The sequence below is a fragment of the Hemibagrus wyckioides genome, linkage group LG24 (assembly GCF_019097595.1).
Source record: "Hemibagrus wyckioides isolate EC202008001 linkage group LG24, SWU_Hwy_1.0, whole genome shotgun sequence".
Lineage (NCBI taxonomy): Eukaryota > Metazoa > Chordata > Actinopteri > Siluriformes > Bagridae > Hemibagrus > Hemibagrus wyckioides.
In genome coordinates, this window is record NC_080733.1 from 19,712,456 (window position 1) to 19,733,761 (window position 21,306).

Genomic DNA, 21,306 nt, shown 5'->3' on the forward strand with positions numbered 1-21,306 from the left:
TCATGTTGGAACAGGAAGGGGTCATCCCCAAACTGTTCCCACAAAGAGCATGAAATTGTCCAAAATGTCTGAAGCTGAAGCATTAAGAGTTCCTTTCACTGGAACTAAGGGGCCGAGTCCAACCCCTGAAAAACAACACCTGAACTCTGGAGGGGTGTCCCAATACCCAACACACATCATCTTCTGAAGCAGCATGTAAGATTAAATATAATCTCTCACTCTCAGAGATTAGCTCTCTAGATTAGCAGAGGTAAGCTCTCAGAGCTTAGGTCTAAACTTCTTCCTCTTCCCGGTTGTTGGACTGAACCATCAGCAGAACATGTGTTTTCAGAACATCATTTTCAGGAACCTTGAGGAACTCTGAAGTACCTTCCTGATTAAAGTGACGCTACCTTCACCTTCTCACTGCAGGGGGATGAACACTTCACTATCTTACTGCAGACTGGGTGATGCTGAATTTATCACACACACTCACACACACAGTGTGAAACCCCTTGACCATCTACACCATGAGGAGGAAAAACACCAGACCTTCACCAACACTAGAGCAGCAGATGGATTTAATTACCACCATTAAAACCAGTAGAGTGTCTGTGTGAAGGGTGTGTGTGTCAGATGGAATCATATCAGATAGAAGCAGAGCTCACACACATTATTATTCATCAGTGTTCAGGAATTTTACTTTATTAATAATGAATATCACTGAAACGCAGGGAATGTGTGCACGTGCAGATGTCACGCGCTCAGTATTTATTGTCCATTTAGCACTACACGCTGCTGTAATCACATATCGAACACACACACACCAGGTGTCTCTATGCTCTGATGATATCTGGATCAAAACAGATCCTGATCAGCACGCGAGGTTCTTTTGTGTGTGTGTGTGTGTGTGTGGTAAACAGTAAAATCACTGGAGCATCCTCATGTCCTCTGCAAGGCTTTAAACTCTTTACATGTCAAATGAAATTCGGTGTTTTTTACTCACGGTGCTCAGAGGCGCGCGCTCCGGACCTCCGGACCCACCGCGTCTTCCGGTTTAATCATCAATCACACCGCCGGCCAGTGCGCGCGTGCCACAGACCAACAACAACACGGGAGTCAAAATCGAGTGTAGGTCACAAATCTCCAACACGCATGCGCCGCTGACCCCCCTCCCTCCCCCCTTCCCCCTTCCCGACGCTTCAGTTCATAATAAGTCCTGAGATACAGGAGGCGCGAGGCGCCGCATTTCTGACTAGCCGCGGCGTGCTAGCTGCGTCATCGCGTCCGCCATATTGGAAAGGTCAGCAACCGCCTTCGTCAGCACTGAGGAAGAGGAGCTGAAAAAACCTGTGTGTGAAAGTGTAAGTGTGATTAATAACTCAGCTATGAAGCTCAACCCCGATCACTTTATTACCCTGCTCCTGCTCCCAGCTGGGATTAGTCCAAATCCTCAGGGCAGTTTAGTAGATAAACAGAAAAATGGAGGTATATACACACACACTATTTATTAACCCACTAACTTTCACACACTCCACATCACACTATTTACAGACATTTCTGAGGTAGATGATAGTACAGAAGTTAGCAAGGATGTGTGCTAAAGCATCTCAGTCAGACAAAGTTTATTTCTCCCTCATTTTTATTCAGTTCATTGTGTAGAATTACAAACAGCTTTCTACAATCAGAGATTCTTCACTAAAACACACACTACTAGTGTTTTCCTTTGGCCTGCACAGCTAAAACACACACACACTTTCAGCTAGGATTTTAATAAACTATGCTTTAACAAGATGAGAAATATTTACACAATCAGCAGTGTTGAACAGGAAAAAGGTCAGATGTGTTCAAATGTGCTTCATCACCATCATGAACACAGTCAGAGTCCTGTGTCAGTTCCAGGACTTCAGTGTAAACACCCAAAATAACAAGCAGTCCAGAATAAACCCCTCCCCTTTACAGTACAGGACATTTTTTAAATAAAACTCCTCAGATAAAAAAGTAAAATGCTTTAAAGGTCAGAGTGTAAATCTCAGTTTCTCATCACTGACTAACGGGGGGCGGGGGGGGATAACGAGGAGCATCATCTAAATAAATAAATAATCACTCACTCCTCACAGGCATCATCACCGCAAACACTTGCGGCTCATCGTCACGCCAAACTATCCCTCACGCCACTTCTCCGAGCATCAGTACTCGGATTCTAATCCCGTCAAGTGATTCAGAATCGATTCGGAGTAGTCAGAAAGTGATTCATCAGGAGCGATACATATTGCACTTCATTTAAAAAGAAAAATCGGAATAAATAAATAATCTCTCTCTCTCTCTCTGTGGATTTCCTTCACCACAGCTCCAGATTATCTGTATTGGCAAATCCAGGATCCTCTCTGATCTTCCAGTAGGTTCCGTTACAGACCCAAACCTCTCGGCCTGCATCGTCCACCGCTTTCCTGAAGAAGAAATAAAGACACAGTTTGGAGATTTGAGGACATTACTGTATAAATCAGGAGCTAGATTTTACATCATGAAGGATTTGTTCAGATCTGCAAACGATTATCTGTTTAGTAAAGACCGGACTCACCTGAAGAAACGAGGGATGTGTTCCTCTCCTAGCTTAGACAGCTCTTTCCTCCGTTCCCTCTGTTTCTCCTCCACCTCGTCCTTACGTTTATCCGATTCGGGCACTTTTCCTTCCTCAAGGAGTCTGTGGGAAAGGAAGAAAGATTCTGATTGGACTGACTGAACTTACATTTACACTCTGCTCCAAATGCAATGTTCCATAATCCTTATTCCCAACACAGATCAGTGTAATGGTCAGAACTCCAACACTACAGCTTCCATTTATACACATGCAAATACTGTAGACAGGAAACACCAGCTCCATGAGACCAAGTTTCACATCTCAGACTCTGAGCTGCGACTTCTTATCATATGAAGTCATGTGGCCAGAAAAAAGCCAAGATGAAGGAAACCCTGAATTTAAAGTGTCACACCATCTGGTTAGATACACAACAATGTGTGGGGGAGATAAGAAAGGGAAGGAAGAAGGAGAAGGAGAAGGAGGAAGAGGAGATGGAGAAAAAGGTGAAGAAGAAGGAGGAGGAGATGATGGAGAAAAAGGAAAAGGAGGAGAAGAAGAAGAAATTCTCAGTAGATTTCATCCAGTGTTCTTCCTCTGAGTGTCCAGTCCGATAGTGAGGTTTTGCACTGAGACACACACACTGGGTGAGATACACACCTCTGGTCAGGGCGGAAGCGTGTGTCCGTAGGCGGCAGGATGGCCTTCAGTTCAGGCGTGAGCTCGTTTAGTTCTCTGGCATAACAAGAGAACCCGTAATACTCAAAATAATCTTCAGGCTGAGGATCTGTGGATTAGAGAAGAACAGGACAGGTCTCAGATCACCACACGGACTGGACATTACAGGACAGTAAGAACGTTAAGGTCTACTGTTACTATAGAAACGAGCAGGTATCTCGTCCCTGAGAGCTGAGGTATGATAGAAACGCTCGGTCATGACACTCACTGGGTTTCCAGAGGCACTGTGGGTTAGGCAGAGTGTCACAGAAGATGCCTTCATGCCACGAGCCACCGAAACGATGCACCACCTCCCCTGCCTGATCCAGAACCACACCCTGGACCTCGTTTTTATTTTCTCCAGCGCCATAGCGAGACTGTGGGGAATAGCAGTGTTAAAGTCAGTGCTAACTGAAGTGATTATTACCCGAGCACTTGTGTGTGTGTGTGTGTGTGAGAGACAGTACACACACCTTCACAAAGGTCATTTTGCAGGAGCAGACATCACTCTTCAGGTTTCGGATCACGACGTCGCCATAGTGCTCGAGCCACCGCTGCTGACTGAACACGTTGTGGATGCAGGTCACTGCTTTATTCCACTGGTAATGATCTCCGTATCTAACACACAGAGGAACTCGCCGTCAGACACACCCTCTCACACACACTGCCCCCCCCCAGACACACCCTCTCACACACACTGCCCCCCCCAGACACACCCTCTCACACACACTGCCCCCCCCAGACACACCCTCTCACACACACTGCCCCCCCCCGCCGTCAGACACACCCTCTCACACACACTGCCCCCCCCCCCGCCGTCAGACACACCCTCTCACACACACTGCCCCCCCCCCGCCGTCAGACACACCCTCTCACACACACTGCCCCCCCCCCGCCGTCAGACACACCCTCTCACACACACTGCCCCCCCCCCCCCCGCCGTCAGACACACCCTCTCACACACACTGCCCCCCCCCCCCCGCCGTCAGACACACCCTCTCACACACACTGCCCCCCCCCCCCCGCCGTCAGACACACCCTCTCACACACACTGCCCCCCCCCCCCCGCCGTCAGACACACCCTCTCACACACACTGCCCCCCCCCCCCCCCGCCGTCAGACACAACCTCTCACACACACTGCCCCCCCCCCCCGCCGTCAGACACACCCTCTCACACACACTGCCCCCCCCCGCCGTCAGACACACCCTCTCACACACACTGCCCCCCCCCCGCCGTCAGACACACCCTCTCACACACACTGCCCCCCCCCCGCCGTCAGACACACCCTCTCACACACACTGCCCCCCCCGCCGTCAGACACACCCTCTCACACACACTGCCCCCCCCGCCATCAGACACACCCTCTCACACACACTGCCCCCCCCCGCCGTCAGACACACCCTCTCACACACACTGCCCCCCCCCGCCGTCAGACACACCCTCTCACACACACTGCCCCCCCCCCTCAGACACACCCTCTCACACACACTGGCCCCCCCCTCAGACACATCCTCTCACACACACACACACACACACTGCCTCACCCCCCTCTGCCCCCCCGCCATTGATTTTTTTTTTATAAAGTTTTTATAAGAGTGACACTCTTAACCCTACAAGTATCATTCTTGCCATTTATACCTTCACATCACCATAGCAACAGGGTAAAAATAAGAAGACGAAGACAGTGAAACCACACCCTGGTAAGGGATCCAAAATAATAAACACAGTGAAATGTCTGACCTCGGCAGAGAGACGTTCACCAGCCCAGTCGAGATGATCTCCACAGACTTTCCCCAGAATTTATTCTTCCATCTCTGATCTAGAGAAGAGGAAAACACACACACACATTTATCCCCACACACACACACACTTATCCCCACACACACGTGTGCGCACGCTTATCCCCACACACACAGACGCACACTTATCCCCACACACACACACACACACGTGCGCGCGCTTATCCCCACACACACACACACACGCGCTTATCCCCACACACACACACACACACACGCGCGCTTATCCCCACACACACGCACGCACGCGCTTATCCCCACACACACGCACGCACGCGCTTATCCCCACACACACGCACGCGCTTATCCCCACACACACGCACGCACGCGCTTATCCCCACACACACGCACGCACGCGCTTATCCCCACACACACACACACGCACGCGCTTATCCCCACACACACACACACGCACGCGCTTATCCCCACACACACACACACGCACGCGCTTATCCCCACACACACACACACGCACGCGCTTATCCCCACACACACACACACGCACGCGCTTATCCCCACACACACACACACGCACGCGCTTATCCCCACACACACACACGTGTGCGCACGCTTATCCCCACACACACAGACGCACGCTTATCCCCCCACACACACACACGCGCGCGCTTATCCCCACACACACACACACGCGCTTATCCCCACACACACACACACGCGCTTATCCCCACACACACACTTATCCCCACACACACACACACACACACACGCACGCGCTCATCCCCACACACACACACACGCTCATCCCCACACACACACGCTCATCCCCACACACACACGCTCACCCCCACACACACACACGCTCATCCCCACACACACACACGCTCATCCCCACACACACACGCTCATCCCCACACACACACGCTCATCCCCACACACACACGCTCATCCCCACACACACACACGCTCATCCCCACACACACACACGCTCATCCCCACACACACACACGCTCATCCCCACACACACACACGCTCATCCCCACACACACACACGCTCATCCCCACACACACACACGCTCATCCCCACACACACACACGCTCATCCCCACACACACACACGCTCATCCCCACACACACACACGCTCATCCCCACACACACACACGCTCATCCCCACACACACACGCTCATCCCCACACACACACACACACACACACACACACACACACACACACACACGCTCATCCCCACACCCACATCCCCCCACACCCACCCGCGCGCTCATCCCCACACCCCCACACGCTTATCCCCACACACGCACACGCGCTTATCCCCACACACGCACTCATCCCCACACACGCACACGCGCTCACACACGCACACGCGCTCATCCCCACACCCCCCCATACGCACATATCCCCACACACACGCACATATCCCCACACACACGCACATATCCCCACACACACACCCACACACACGTCCACGCGCGCTTATCCCCCCCCACACACACACACGCGCGCTTATCCCCCCCCACACACGCGCGCTTGCTTATCCCCACACACACACACACACGCGCGCTTGCTTATCCCCACACACACACACACGCGCGCTTGCTTATCCCCACACACACACACACGCGCGCTTGCTTATCCCCACACACACAATCCACGCGCGCTTATCCCCACACACACACAGTCCACGCGCGCTTATCCCCACACACACACAGTCCACGCGCGCTTATCCCCACACACACACAGTCCACGCGCGCTTATCCCCACACACACACAGTCCACGCGCGCTTATCCCCACACACACAATCCACGCGCGCTTATCCCCACACACACACTCCACGCGCGCTTATCCCCACACACACACTCCACGCGCGCTTATCCCCACACACACACTCCACGCGCGCTTATCCCCACACACACACTCCACGCGCGCTTATCCCCACACACACACTCCACGCGCGCTTATCCCCACACACACACTCCACGCGCGCTTATCCCCACACACACACTCCACGCGCGCTTATCCCCACACACACACTCCACGCGCGCTTATCCCCACACACACACTCCACGCGCGCTTATCCCCACACACACACTCCACGCGCGCTTATCCCCACACACACACTCCACGCGCGCTTATCCCCACACACACACTCCACGCGCGCTTATCCCCACACACACACTCCACGCGCGCTTATCCCCACACACACGCGCGCGCTTATCCCCACACACACGCGCGCGCTTATCCCCACACACACACGCACGCGCTTATCCCCACACACACACGCACGCGCTTATCCCCACACACACACGCACGCGCTTATCCCCACACACACACGCACGCGCTTATCCCCACACACGCACGCACGCGCTTATCCCCACACACACACGCACGCGCTTATCCCCACACACGCACGCGCTTATCCCCACACACGCACGCGCTTATCCCCACACACGCACGCGCTTATCCCCACACACACACGCGCTTATCCCCACACACACACACGCACGCGCTTATCCCCACACACACACACGCACGCGCTTATCCCCACACACACACGCACGCGCTTATCCCCACACACACGCACGCACGCGCTTATCCCCACACACACGCACGCACGCGCTTATCCCCACACACACACGCACGCGCTTATCCCCACACACGCACGCGCTTATCCCCACACACGCACGCGCTTATCCCCACACACACACACGCACGCGCTTATCCCCACACACACACACGCACGCGCTTATCCCCACACACACACACACGCGCTTATCCCCACACACACACACACACACGCACGCGCTTATCCCCACACACACGCACGCGCTTATCCCCACACACACGCACGCGCTTATCCCCACACACACGCACGCGCTTATCCCCACACACACGCACGCGCTTATCCCCACACACGCACGCGCTTATCCCCACACACGCACGCGCTTATCCCCACACATACACATCCACGCGCGCTTATCCCCACACACATACACATCCACGCGCGCTTATCCCCACACACACACACACCCACGCGCGCTTATCCCCACACACATCCACGCGCGCTTATCCCCACACACATCCACGCGCGCTTATCCCCACACACCCACATCCACGCGCGCTTATCCCCACACACACACATCCACGCGCGCTTATCCCCACACACACACACACACACCCACGCGCGCTTATCCCCACACACACATCCACGCGCGCTTATCCCCACACACACACACACACATCCACGCGCGCTTATCCCCACACACACACACACATCCACGTGCGCTTATCCCCACACCCACGCGCTTATCCCCACACCCACGCGCTTATCCCCACACCCACCCACACGTTTATCCACACGCACGTTTATCTACACACGTTTATGTACACACCCACACGTTTATGTACACACGTTTATCCCCACACGTTTATCCCCACACCCACGTTTATCTACACACGTTTATGTACACACGTTTATCCACACACACACGTTTATCTACACACACCCACATACGCTTATCCACACACATGCTTATCCACACACGCACGCTTATCCACACACCCACCCACACATTTATCCACACACCCACCCACACCAGATCAGATACATCAGTGCGTAATTAGAAATGAGTTCAGAGGCATCTAATCCATCACAGGTTAAACACTCACCTTGCCAAAAAGTGAAGTTCTTCGACTCAGCGTGACACGCAGACACGGGAGGGTGATGACTCACCTACCACACACACACACACACACACACACGTATCAATCACCACTTCACCTACAGCTTCACATCTAATCACCTACACAGATCTACAGGTACTCTGTTGGATGAACAGCTCACACAAAAACATGATCAAGATCAAAGTAAACAAACTGAGGTCATGTCCAGAAATCCCACCACATGATCTAGACCACACCAGAACAGTCTACAGTTTGTACAGAGCAGGGAAGAGGGAGTACTGAATACTGAGGGAGTACTGAGGGTGTACTGAGGGGTGTATGGAGTACTGAGGGTGTACTGAGGGGTGTATGGAGTACTGAGGGTGTACTGAGGGGTGTATGGAGTACTGAGGGTGTACTGAGGGGTGTATGGAGTACTGAGGGTGTACTGAGGGGTGTATGGAGTACTGAGGGTGTACTGAGGGGTGTATGGAGTACTGAGGGTGTACTGAGGGGTGTATGGAGTACTGAGGGTGTACTGAGGGGTGTATGGAGTACTGAGGGGTGTACTGAGGGGTGTATGGAGTACTGAGGGGTGTATGGAGTACTGAGGGGTGTATGGAGTACTGAGGGTGTACTGAGGGGTGTATGGAGTACTGAGGGTGTACTGAGGGGTGTATGGAGTACTGAGGGTGTACTGAGGGGTGTATGGAGTACTGAGGGTGTACTGAGGGGTGTATGGAGTACTGAGGGTGTACTGAGGGGTGTATGGAGTACTGAGGGTGTATTGAGGGTGTACTGAGGGTGTACTGAGGGTGTACTGAGGGTGTATGGAGTACTGAGGGTGTACGGTGTACTGTGTTACTTGAGGTCGCTCTACCTGCTCAGCGATGTACCGAAAGCCACGGTCCTCCCTCATGCTCTCGTACGTCTCTCCCAACACCGGGTTAAAGGGCTTGTAGCGATTCCTCCATGAGGCCCAGGCGTATCCCGAGATGGAGAACACTGCCATGTACACCTGGAACACACACACACATTAAAAAGTATAAAGAAGAATCATGAATGTCAAATTATATACACAACACTGAACCAAATAAGATTAAATCAAATACTGAATCATATTTATTTGAACACTGAATCATATAGGATACTAAAGAATCCTGAATCAAACTGAAAAGAATCATTTGAAGATTCAGTAGAAAAGAGACTCTTATTAGGAGATATGAATCAGAGAAACACTGAATCAGATGAAATGATTCTGTAGCTGATTCATTCATCCATAATGAATCATGTTGAAATCACACTGACTCGTGGAGGATCGTACCATTCTCTCATAGGGGTCATCGGTGCGGTTGGCGATGTCCAGCAGTTCAGAGTACTCGAGCTCCTCGCTGACACGCTGCAGGAAGTTGAGCGGCTCGTTGAGAGCGACGGGCATGGAGACGCGAGACAGGTCCTTCCCGATGTTGTTGTACAGGATGGAGAGGATGCCGATGTGGCTGTTATCGGCGCAACGTGCAGGCAGAACCGTACGCCGACCCGTCTCCTTCGGCACGCTGGAGGGAACATCCGGAGCGCTGGACACACTCGCTCTGTACTTCATTCTCACCTCGGCTGCAGGACAACAGCAGTCAAGAGTCACAATCAGTCTGTGATGATCCCTCATTAAACCCTGATTAATTAGAGCAGGAATTAACGAGGTACCCTGTCCCTCCTCAGGCTCCGAGTTGCTGGTGGTGACGTCGCTCAGACCCGACTCGTCAGAAGCCTCGTTTTCCGATAAGTTCTCAGACACGATGTTCTCGTTGGCGTCAAAATACTCGGCCATGGACTCTGCGACGGACAGCCTGCTGCGTGCCTCACAGCTCTGAGGAGAAACATCACAAATCCATCCACACAGACATGAGAAACCTCAACACCATCAAAGCTCAGATTCTTCAGAGCTCCTTCCTGTTTCCCATCGGCTCAGAAACCGGAGCGTCTGATGATCCGAGCCTTTCACAGTTTGATCTTTATCAACTTTATCATCATGTCTCTGCTTTTTACACTTCTCTGCAGTGTAACAACAAGCGATGGTATATTTCTGTATTATAAATAACAAGGGGGTGAGGGTGTTTATAGCAGCTATAACCAACAAAACCAGGAAGTAACCTTTTTGGGGAATTTCCACAAGTGTTTCTTACTCACATTCTTTATTACTCACGTTATAGACCTGATCATATTTACCTAAACCCTCGAACCACCACCATCACCACCATCCAGTCAGATCACTCTGAAGAGTTGTGTGAGGTGAGAACTCACCTGATCCTGAGTCACGGTGCAGAACGACTCCTCAGACGAATCGGAGGACAGAGACACCGAGTGGACTTTAGTGAGACGAGACTGAAGCTCCAGCTAGAGAGAGAGAGAGAGAGAGAAACATTTAAATGAGTCACAAACACCACAATCATGAGTATTTAAAACATCAGGAAGCTTTCATACCAGGAATCCCAATCAAACCATGTTAACTTTATATATATTAAAAAAAAAATAATAATAAAATAAAAGGGGAGGTGATATCATAACTCCTGAGCTGATCGACGACAAACTCAACTGAGACGGTGTTACTGTGAATGAAATAAACATCAGACAGAAATAAAAACATTAATATGAATCTGTAAAAGTTTAAACTGCATGTGAACTTTCACATCCATTCACAAAGACTTCACCCATCAACACTTTCTGGGCAATCCTGCTGCATGCTTTACATTTCTGACATTTAACACACACACACCCCCCAAACCAGTCTGATCATCTTTCTTCCCCTCAGCAGACAGAATCAGAGGTGTAGTTTCACACACAGGCGTCTCCCGAGCAGACCGGTTTCCTCTGAACATTCTCCTTTATCTCACACATCATGGAGGAATGTATCTGAACCTCTGCAGCACTTACACAAGAAAACGTGTGGAGTAAAATCAGACGCGCTAACGTGAACCTCGGATCGGATTAATCAGACTGGAGCGGTACGACTGCTGGATTTCTGTACTGCAGAAAACCTCTCCTTTATCATCATGTCCTGAAAGGGAGACATCTCTAATCTAGATCAACTGAGTTCCAGGTTAAAAGTTATAGCACCCTGTAAAAGCACACTGTGTCCACTACAGACTGAGCTGTGTGACTGGACGGTTTATTACACATTACTCTCACTGAAAAACACTGAGACTCAGTTCAACAGCTCTGGAGAAAAAACATGGAATTACCACTGACTAGTGCTCCTAAACACACACAGAGACAGGGAGACACACCAACACAGAGAGACAGACAACGACCCAGACACGCACAGAGAGAGACAGAGACAGACACTTAAACTTAACTTTTCAAAAACTTTTATATGGATTAATAGTGATGGAATTTTTGTTGCTTCAGTCATTAAAACAATAACAAACTTTACATCATGACTGCATTCATTTATTCATGGTGCAGTGACCAGGCACACTGGAGCTAAACATCTCTACAAACTGTGAGAAACCCCACAGAGTTTATTCCCATGAGCAGCATGTGGCTTTAGAGTCAGGACTCCTCCTCCTCCTCATCATCATCATCATCATGTAGTCCTCCTCAGCTCTGAGAGTTTTAATGGAGCTTGTGGCTACATGTAATTAAGCAGTGAGGATAACCAGAGCATGAACATACAAGAAAAAGAAATACATCAGTGAAACTACGGGAGCACTGACCTCAGACAGGGTGGTGCACAGGGAGGCCAGCTGGTCAGAGGTGGACTGACGCAGGTCCGGTCCGGTCCACGCCTGAGTGAGACGCTCACGCTCTGATGACAACATCTCATGGATGGACTTCAGAGATGTGTGGACTAATCACACACAGTGGGGTAAGTCACTAAAAGCTCTCCAGGTTTCATGTGCAGTGTGCGATTAGTGTAGAGTAAAGTGTGATTAGCGAGGTGTGATTAGTGAACTCACGTCTCTGAGACGCAGTGTAAATGTTCTCCTGGAGTTTCTTCCCCTCAGGTGAAGTGCAGTGTGGTGTGGAGAGCTGAGAGTAAACATAATCCGGGATGGACTGAAGAGACGCTCCGAGTCCAGAGGAGGAGGACAACGTACTGATATGATTACTGGCAGGAAGCTGGGGGCGAGAGAGAGAGAGGGGGCGAGAGAGAAAGAGAGGGGGCGAGAGAGAAAGAGGGGGCGAGAGAGAAAGAGGGGGGGCGAGAGAGAAAGAGAGGGGGCGAGAGAGAGAAGAGAGAGGGGCGAGAGAGAAAGAGAGGGGGGCGAGAGAGAAAGAGAGGGGGCGAGAGAGAAAGAGAGGGGGGAGAGAGAGAAAGAGAGGGGGCGAGAGAGAAAGAGAGGGGGCGAGAGAGAAAGAGAGGGGGCGAGAGAGAAAGAGAGGGGGCGAGAGAGAAAGAGAGGGGCGAGAGAGAAAGAGAGGGGGCAGAGAGAAAGAGAGAGGGGGCGAGAGAGAAAGAGAGGGGGCAGAGAGAAAGAGAGGGGGCGAGAGAGAAAGAGAGGGGGCGAGAGAAAGAGAGGGGGGGAAGAGAGAAAGAGAGGGGGAGAGGGTGAGTTATTTAATAAAGAGGTGTTGTAAGTGACCGTGTATTTAATCTGACCAGTGGACAGAGGTGAGACTCACCATCCCGTGTGACATGGTGCGATTGTGTCCCCAAACTTTCCCCACCTTCTTCTTCGGCTTGTCCAGAGTCAGATTCTAAAACACACACACACACACACACACACACACACACCCAATAAGAAGAGTGTCTGAAGATGAAACTCAGTGAGAGAGTGAAGATGAAGGAAGTGCTCCCTCACCTGCATGCTGATCCTCTTCTCCAGATCCTTGTTGTTGATGGGATCTTTCAGATCTGCTTCCAGCCAGTGCAACATCTGGATCAGACGTCCCAGTTCAGCCAGGTCCAGCTGACAGCGGGCCAGCTCTGCAGGGGTCAAAGGTCAAAGTCACATTTCACTGGAGGGAGGAGGAGGAGGAGGGGAGGAGGAGGAGGAGGAGGAGGGGAGGAGGAGGAGGAGGGGGGAGGAGGGGGAGGAGGAGGGGTGGGGTGGCGGGGGGGGGAGGAGGGGGGGAGGAGGGGAGGGGGGAGGGGAGAGGAGGAGGAGGAGGAGGGAGGAGGAGGGGGAGGAGGGAGGAGGAGGAGGAGGAGAGGGAGGAGGGAGGAGGAGGAAGAGGGAGGAGGGAGGAGGAGGAAGAGGGAGGAGGGAGGAGGAGGAAGAGGGAGGAGGGAGGAGGAGGGAGGAGGGAGGAGGAGGGAGGAGGAGGAAGAGGGAGGAGGAGGAAGAGGGAGGAGTTTAACCTTGTTGGCAGGCGTCAGCTTGCTGCGTTTGCTGAAGCCAGGCAGAAACTTTATGGTTGACCCGTGACGAGGCCAGAGACGGAGAGTCCAGTGCAGCAGGCTGGAAGCCGTTGATGGGGCTCTGGAACTGAGGAAGCTGCAGAGATAAAGATGGAGATCCTGAACACAGGAACTCACTCTGATGACGAAGTGTGTAGTGGACGCCAGCAGTGACGTGACCTTACCGTGTCCCTCATGTCTCTGTTCATCTGAGCGAAGGTGGCCATGCTGGACAGTGTGCTGCTGTGTCCAGCTGAGAGAGCCTGCAGCACGCCCTGGTGGATACTCACAGCCTCGTTCTTCTTATAGATGCGGTGAGCGGTCAGTTTGGTCATCCAGATGTAGAAGATCTCCTGACTTTTAGCCTGCACACAGAATACATACTAATCAAAATCACACATACACACGAGATCACTCTCTCACACACCCAACCCCCCACGAGATCGCGCCCTCTCCCACCCAACCCCACCCCCACGAGATCGCGCCCTCACCCACCCAACCCCACCCCCACGAGATCGCGCCTCACCCACCCAACCCCACCCCACGAGATCGCGCCCTCACCCAACCCCCACGAGATCGCGCCCTCACCCACCCAACCCCCCACGAGATCGCGCCTCACCCAACCCCACGAGATCGCGCCTCACCCAACCGAGATCGCGCCTCACCCAACCCCCACGAGATCGCGCCACCCAACCCCCCGAGATCGCGCCCTCACCCAACCCCACGAGATCGCGCCCTCACCCAACCCCACGAGATCGCCCTCACCCAACCCCCCACGAGATCGCGCCTCACCCAACCCCACGAGATCGCGCCTCACCCAACCCCCACGAGATCGCGCCCTCACCCAACCCCCCACGAGATCGCGCCTCACCCAACCCCCCACGATCGCGCCCTCACCCAACCCCCCACGAGATCGCGCCCTCACCCAACCCCACGAGATCGCGCCCTCACCCAACCCCCCACGAGATCGCGCCACCCAACCCCCCACGAGATCGCGCCCTCACCCAACCCCCCCACGAGATCGCCTCACCCAACCCCCCACGAGATCGCGCCTCACCCAACCCCACGAGATCGCGCCTCACCCAACCCCCCACGAGATCGCTCTCACCCAACCCCCCACGAGATCGCTCTCACCCAACCCCCCACGAGATCGCTCTCACCCAACCCCCCACGAGATCGCGCTCTCACCCAACCCCCCCCCCCGAGATCGCGCTCTCACCCCCACCCACACACCCGAGTGAACACACCTTTAAGTGCAGTAGGTTGTCTCCTGCGTCCAGGTCGATCCGCCTGGACTTTTTGTTGACTGACATCACGGCGAGGCTGACATCCAGAGCTCCGTGGTTCTTCCCTCTCATCACCTGCAGGACGACACACACACACACTTAATCCAGTCACAGTGCAAGTGGAATAAACTGCAGAGAGATAAAGGAGTGAAGGACAACTCACATCCTGATGAGATTTAGCGTACTTCAGGATCCCCTTCTCCAGCACAAAGTATCTCTGCAGCAGGAAATAACACAGAACATGACCAGTCACAGGAGTGTAAAGCAGTGACTGAGTCCAGCGTCCAGAGCAGGGGGCACTTACACAAAATGGTAAAAAAAGGCGTTGAACAAACTGATTAAGCTAATGAGCATCTGAGCACCACTGGACATCACTGGTTTCTTCAGTAAAAACCACACACACACACACACACACGAGATGTTTGTTTTCCTCAGTGATCTCTCTCTCACCTTGTGCCAACCCTGAAGCGGATACTTCCTCTTTTTCATCAGGAATCCTTCACAAATCCCCGGGATGCTGTTCTTCTCTGGGTGGACGACACTGGACTGGATATCGGTCATCACCTCCCAGTCTCTGGAATTCTGTACATGGTGAAAAAGCGTGATTCGTCAGCGTGTGAGGTCATAATGAGGACAGAGCAGAGTGCCAGAGAGAGAGAGAGAGAGAGAGAGAGAGAGAGAGAGAGAGAGAGAGAGCACGAGACACACACTGACCTGTCGAGAGGATCCGGTGCTGCAGCTGCGAGAGTGACCGGGTTTAAAAGCCGAGAGAGGAGATTTCTCCAGAGCAGTGCTGTTACTGTGAGGCTCCATCTTCACCATCAACTCTCCGCTCCAATACGATACGATAGCACTGACCACAACTTCACACTCCTGATCCCTTCCAGGTCACATCTAACTAAAAATACTGACCACTAAACTGCAAGAGAAAAACACACACAGATTACTACATCACAACACTATAACAAATGTCCAGATGAAAGAAATAACAGATTTCAGAAAAAAACTAAATGACCAGGAGCAGCATTAATCATTTATACTAAAATAATAAAATCTCCTGCAGGAAAACAAGTGCCACAGAAACAATGGAGGACTGACCAGGCAGCTGACCCCTGCAGAGAGAGAACTAATCCCAGCTCTGAGGACCTGGAGCAATGTCTTTGAATGAATGGGTGTGTGTGTGTGAGCTGTAACACACTTTAACAGGTAAACAGAGAGGCATTCAGGGTGTGTTAGAGCTCTGAAACAGAAACCGGACAGGATTCTCACACACACACGGGTGTTTACAGCATGTTCATCTGGAATAATCTGGGAGGCAAGTCCTCCTCCTCCAGGCTTTATTCATGCTCCTCTAATGGTTCCTCTGCGTGATAAGCACTCTTGTTTTGGTGGATCTTCATGCCGGAGATACCAGAGTGATGGAGAAACATGTTGTGAAGAGCTGATTATTAAACGCCGCTCCTCTCCTCCCTGCATTATAAACAAATGACTGGAATTCCTCCAGAGTGACGTGTGTGAACCTGTTCCACAGCCCCAGTTTCACCCACTTCTCTCTCTCACACACCTCCACAGCAGCATGAAGCTGAAACTCAAACACTCCACTGAGGAAACCGATCAGATATAATCTGATCTGTATGATACTCATCTCCTCTCAGTTCTTCTCATCACATTACCCATGATGCTCTGGGGCAGGCGGTCCAACCGTTCCTCACTGCGTTTAAATCCAGCAGGAGAACGTTACGTGTTCTGCAGTCCTCACACTGTGGAGAGGCTTTAAAACATGTGAAGTAAACAGTTCCTCAGTGAGGAGCCTGGAGTGTCAGCACTCAGGTCTGATCATGAAGCTGACTCTGGTGGTGAAGTGACCCATCAACACCACACAGAGCTCCAGAGGAACAGTACAGAACACCTCAGAGTGATCAGACTCGTTCAGGCACTCACTGGAATGTGATCAGACCACACGCTGGTTTCATCACCCCACACACACACACACACACCTTCAGCCGAGACTTCTTTACTTCATTCCTCACTGTGACCACGTCCTGATACTGTAACACTCACTCCTCTGCTGGAACGTAGCCTTAATCCCTCTCTCATCAACACACACATACTTTTAATGATCATTACAGGGCCGGGAGTACAACACCCCCCCCCCCACCACCACCACCACCACCACCACACACACACACACACACACAGGAGTGCAAGCCCACACACACACACACACACACAGGAGTGCAAGCCCACACACACACACACACACACACAGGAGTGCAAGCCCACACACACACACACACAGGAGTGCAAGCCCACACACACACACACACAGGAGTGCAAGCCCACACACACACACACACACACACACACACAGGAGTGCAAGCCCACACACACACACACACACACAGGAGTGCAAGCCCACACACACACACACAGGAGTGCAAGCCCACACACACACACACACACACACACACACACAGGAGTGCAAGCCCACACACACACACACACACACACAGGAGTGCAAGCCCACACACACACACACACAGGAGTGCAAGCCCACACACACACACACACACACACAGGAGTGCAAGCCCACACACACACACACACAGGAGTGCAAGCCCACACACACACACACACACAGGAGTGCAAGCCCACACACACACACACACACAGGAGTGCAAGCCCACACACACACACACACACACACACACAGGAGTGCAAGCCCACACACACACACACACACACACACAGGAGTGCAAGCCCACACACACACACACACACACACACAGGAGTGCAAGCCCACACACACACACACACACACACAGGAGTGCAAGCCCACACACACACACACACACACAGGAGTGCAAGCCCACACACACACACACACACACAGGAGTGCAAGCCCACACACACACACACACACAGGTGCAAGCCACACACACACACACACACAGGAGTGCAAGCCCACACACACACACACACACACAGGAGTGCAAGCCCACACACACACACACACACACACACACAGGAGTGCAAGCCCACACACACACACACACACACACACACACACACAGGAGTGCAAGCCCACACACACACACACACACACAGGAGTGCAAGCCCACACACACACACACACACACAGGAGTGCAAGCCCACACACACACACACACACACAGGAGTGCAAGCCCACACACACACACACACACACAGGAGTGCAAGCCCACACACACACACACACACACAGGAGTGCAAGCCCACACACACACACACACACACACACAGGAGTGCAAGCCCACACACACACACACACACACACACAGGAGTGCAAGCCCACACACACACACACACACACACACACAGGAGTGCAAGCCCACACACACACACACACACAGGAGTGCAAGCCCACACACACACACACAGGAGTGCAAGCCCACACACACACACACACACACACACACACACACAGGAGTGCAAGCCCACACACACACACACACACAGGAGTGCAAGCCCACACACACACACACACACAGGAGTGCAAGCCCACACACACACACACACACAGGAGTGCAAGCCCACACACACACACACACACACACAGGAGTGCAAGCCCACACACACACACACACACACACACAGGAGTGCAAGCCCACACACACACACACACACAGGAGTGCAAGCCCACACACACACACACACACACACACACACACACAGGAGTGCAAGCCCACACACACACACACACACACACACACAGGAGTGCAAGCCCACACACACACACACACACACAGGAGTGCAAGCCCACACACACACAGGAGTGCAAGCCCACACACACACACACACACACACACACAGGAGTGCAAGCCCACACACACACACACACACACACACACAGGAGTGCAAGCCCACACACACACACACACACAGGAGTGCAAGCCCACACACACACACACACACACAGGAGTGCAAGCCCACACACACACACACACACACAGGAGTGCAAGCCCACACACACACACACACACACAGGAGTGCAAGCCCACACACACACACAGGAGTGCAAGCCCACACACACACACACACACACAGGAGTGCAAGCCCACACACACACACACACACACAGGAGTGCAAGCCCACACACACACACACACACAGGAGTGCAAGCCCACACACACACACACACACACACAGGAGTGCAAGCCCACACACACACACACACACAGGAGTGCAAGCCCACACACACACACACACACACACACAGGAGTGCAAGCCCACACACACACACACACACACAGGAGGAATGCAAGCCCACACACACACACACACACACACACACACACAGGAGTGCAAGCCCACACACACACACACACAGGAGTGCAAGCCCACACACACACACACACAGGAGTGCAAGCCCACACACACACACACACAGGAGTGCAAGCCCACACACACACACACACAGGAGTGCAAGCCCACACACACACACACACAGGAGTGCAAGCCCACACACACACACACACAGGAGTGCAAGCCCACACACACACACACACACACACACACACACACACACACACACACACAGGAGTGCAAGCCCACACACACACACACACACACAGGAGTGCAAGCCCACACACACACACACACACACACACAGGAGTGCAAGCCCACACACACACACACACACACACACACAGGAGTGCAAGCCCACACACACACACACACACACACACACACACACACACACACACACACAGGAGTGCAAGCCCACACACACACACACAGGAGTGCAAGCCCACACACACACACACACACACACACACACACACACAGGAGTGCAAGCCCACACACACACACACACACACACACACACACACACACAGGAGTGCAAGCCCACACACACACACACACACACACACACACACACAGGAGTGCAAGCCCACACACACACACACACACACACACAGGAGTGTAACACACACACAGGAGTGTAACACACACACAGGAGTGTAACACACACACACACACACACACACACACACACACACACCTTCACAGGAAGCCCCAGAAACCTCATCACCTTCAGCCTGGAGTGTTTCAGTGACCGAGATGTTCTCATGGTCCAGCAGGAAACTCACTGTTAAACATTTGGGGGTTGAAAAGCTGAAAAAGTGCACGCGCACGGGCTTTATCTTTTCTCCACAGCATGTTTAACATCCGGTTACAAACAAATCCACACCTTAGTATCGTCTAGAAGTACCTGCTGCGCATGCGCACTTCACTCTGCGTCCATGCCGCTCTATTCCTTTAACAGCTGAAGTCAGGGTAATAAAGCAAAGTAAAGAACTCTGAAGTTTCCTGAAGAAGTGGACATTCACACCACGACATGACCAGGGTGATGAAGCTGGACAAAGGGGCATAAATATCCCGAGAATAAAGCAGAGGGAGAGCGCGTGCAGCTCACTCTCAGGTGAGAGGCCAATTAGAGGCTAATTAAACTAGCTAACCTGAGAACCACTGAGAAACCACACCAAACACCTGAAACCCGCACTGCTCCATGGACTCAGAATAGGTGTTTAAACACTAAATAATAATAATAATAATAATAATAATAATAATAATAATTTCACTTTCCTCACAGATTTACACAAAACCTTCAGGTACTAGCGACATCATCACATTAACACAGTTTTAAACTAAAAGCTATAAAATATATATATATATATATATATATATTCCGCAGTGAAGAGGGGGGGGGAGAGAATGTGTTTGTTTCTTACCTGTACAGCCAGGTGTGAGGGAGAAACTGCTGCGCGAGACACACGCCGCTCGTGCTTTGTGCTCTCACCTGCTGCGTCAGAAGAAAACCACGCCCCTTTCACGTCCATCCCAGAGCCAAACCGAGAGTGGTGGTGTGTTTGTTTGTTTCTGTTTCTTTCTGCTGCTTAACATTTCACACATTTTCCACACATG

General features: G+C 52.3%; 2 protein-coding genes across 4 annotated transcripts in view; both read right to left on the reverse strand.

Annotated features, from left to right (window-relative positions):
- LOC131345509 (TANK-binding kinase 1-binding protein 1-like) overlaps window positions 1-1,136 on the reverse strand; it is a 70,406-nt gene extending 69,270 nt beyond the window's left edge. For both annotated transcript variants that reach the window (XM_058378441.1, XM_058378442.1), the window contains exon 1: window positions 986-1,136. The gene's annotated coding sequence lies outside the window, so the exon portion shown is untranslated. The remainder of the gene's footprint in view (window positions 1-985) is intronic.
- A 457-nt stretch (window positions 1,137-1,593) lies between these two features.
- On the reverse strand, window positions 1,594-21,263 carry LOC131345471 (oxysterol-binding protein-related protein 6-like). 2 transcript variants are annotated; one of them, XM_058378390.1, is made up of 22 exons: window positions 21,114-21,263; window positions 16,054-16,258; window positions 15,790-15,921; window positions 15,503-15,556; window positions 15,301-15,414; window positions 14,239-14,418; window positions 14,015-14,150; window positions 13,515-13,639; window positions 13,336-13,410; window positions 12,669-12,831; window positions 12,426-12,559; window positions 11,014-11,106; window positions 10,417-10,579; window positions 10,037-10,326; window positions 9,593-9,730; window positions 8,719-8,782; window positions 5,017-5,095; window positions 3,748-3,892; window positions 3,504-3,651; window positions 3,218-3,344; window positions 2,561-2,683; window positions 1,594-2,429 (listed from the first exon to the last, which is right to left on the reverse strand). In XM_058378390.1, the coding sequence occupies exons 2-22, from the start codon at window positions 16,159-16,161 to the stop codon at window positions 2,321-2,323; spliced, it is 2,700 nt and encodes an 899-aa protein (XP_058234373.1). In that variant the 5' UTR covers window positions 16,162-16,258; window positions 21,114-21,263; the 3' UTR covers window positions 1,594-2,320. The 2 variants fall into 2 exon arrangements, with proteins under 2 accessions (XP_058234373.1, XP_058234374.1); XM_058378391.1 differs by lacking the exon at window positions 21,114-21,263 and adding an exon at window positions 16,438-16,869.
- Window positions 21,264-21,306: the final 43 nt, after the last annotated feature.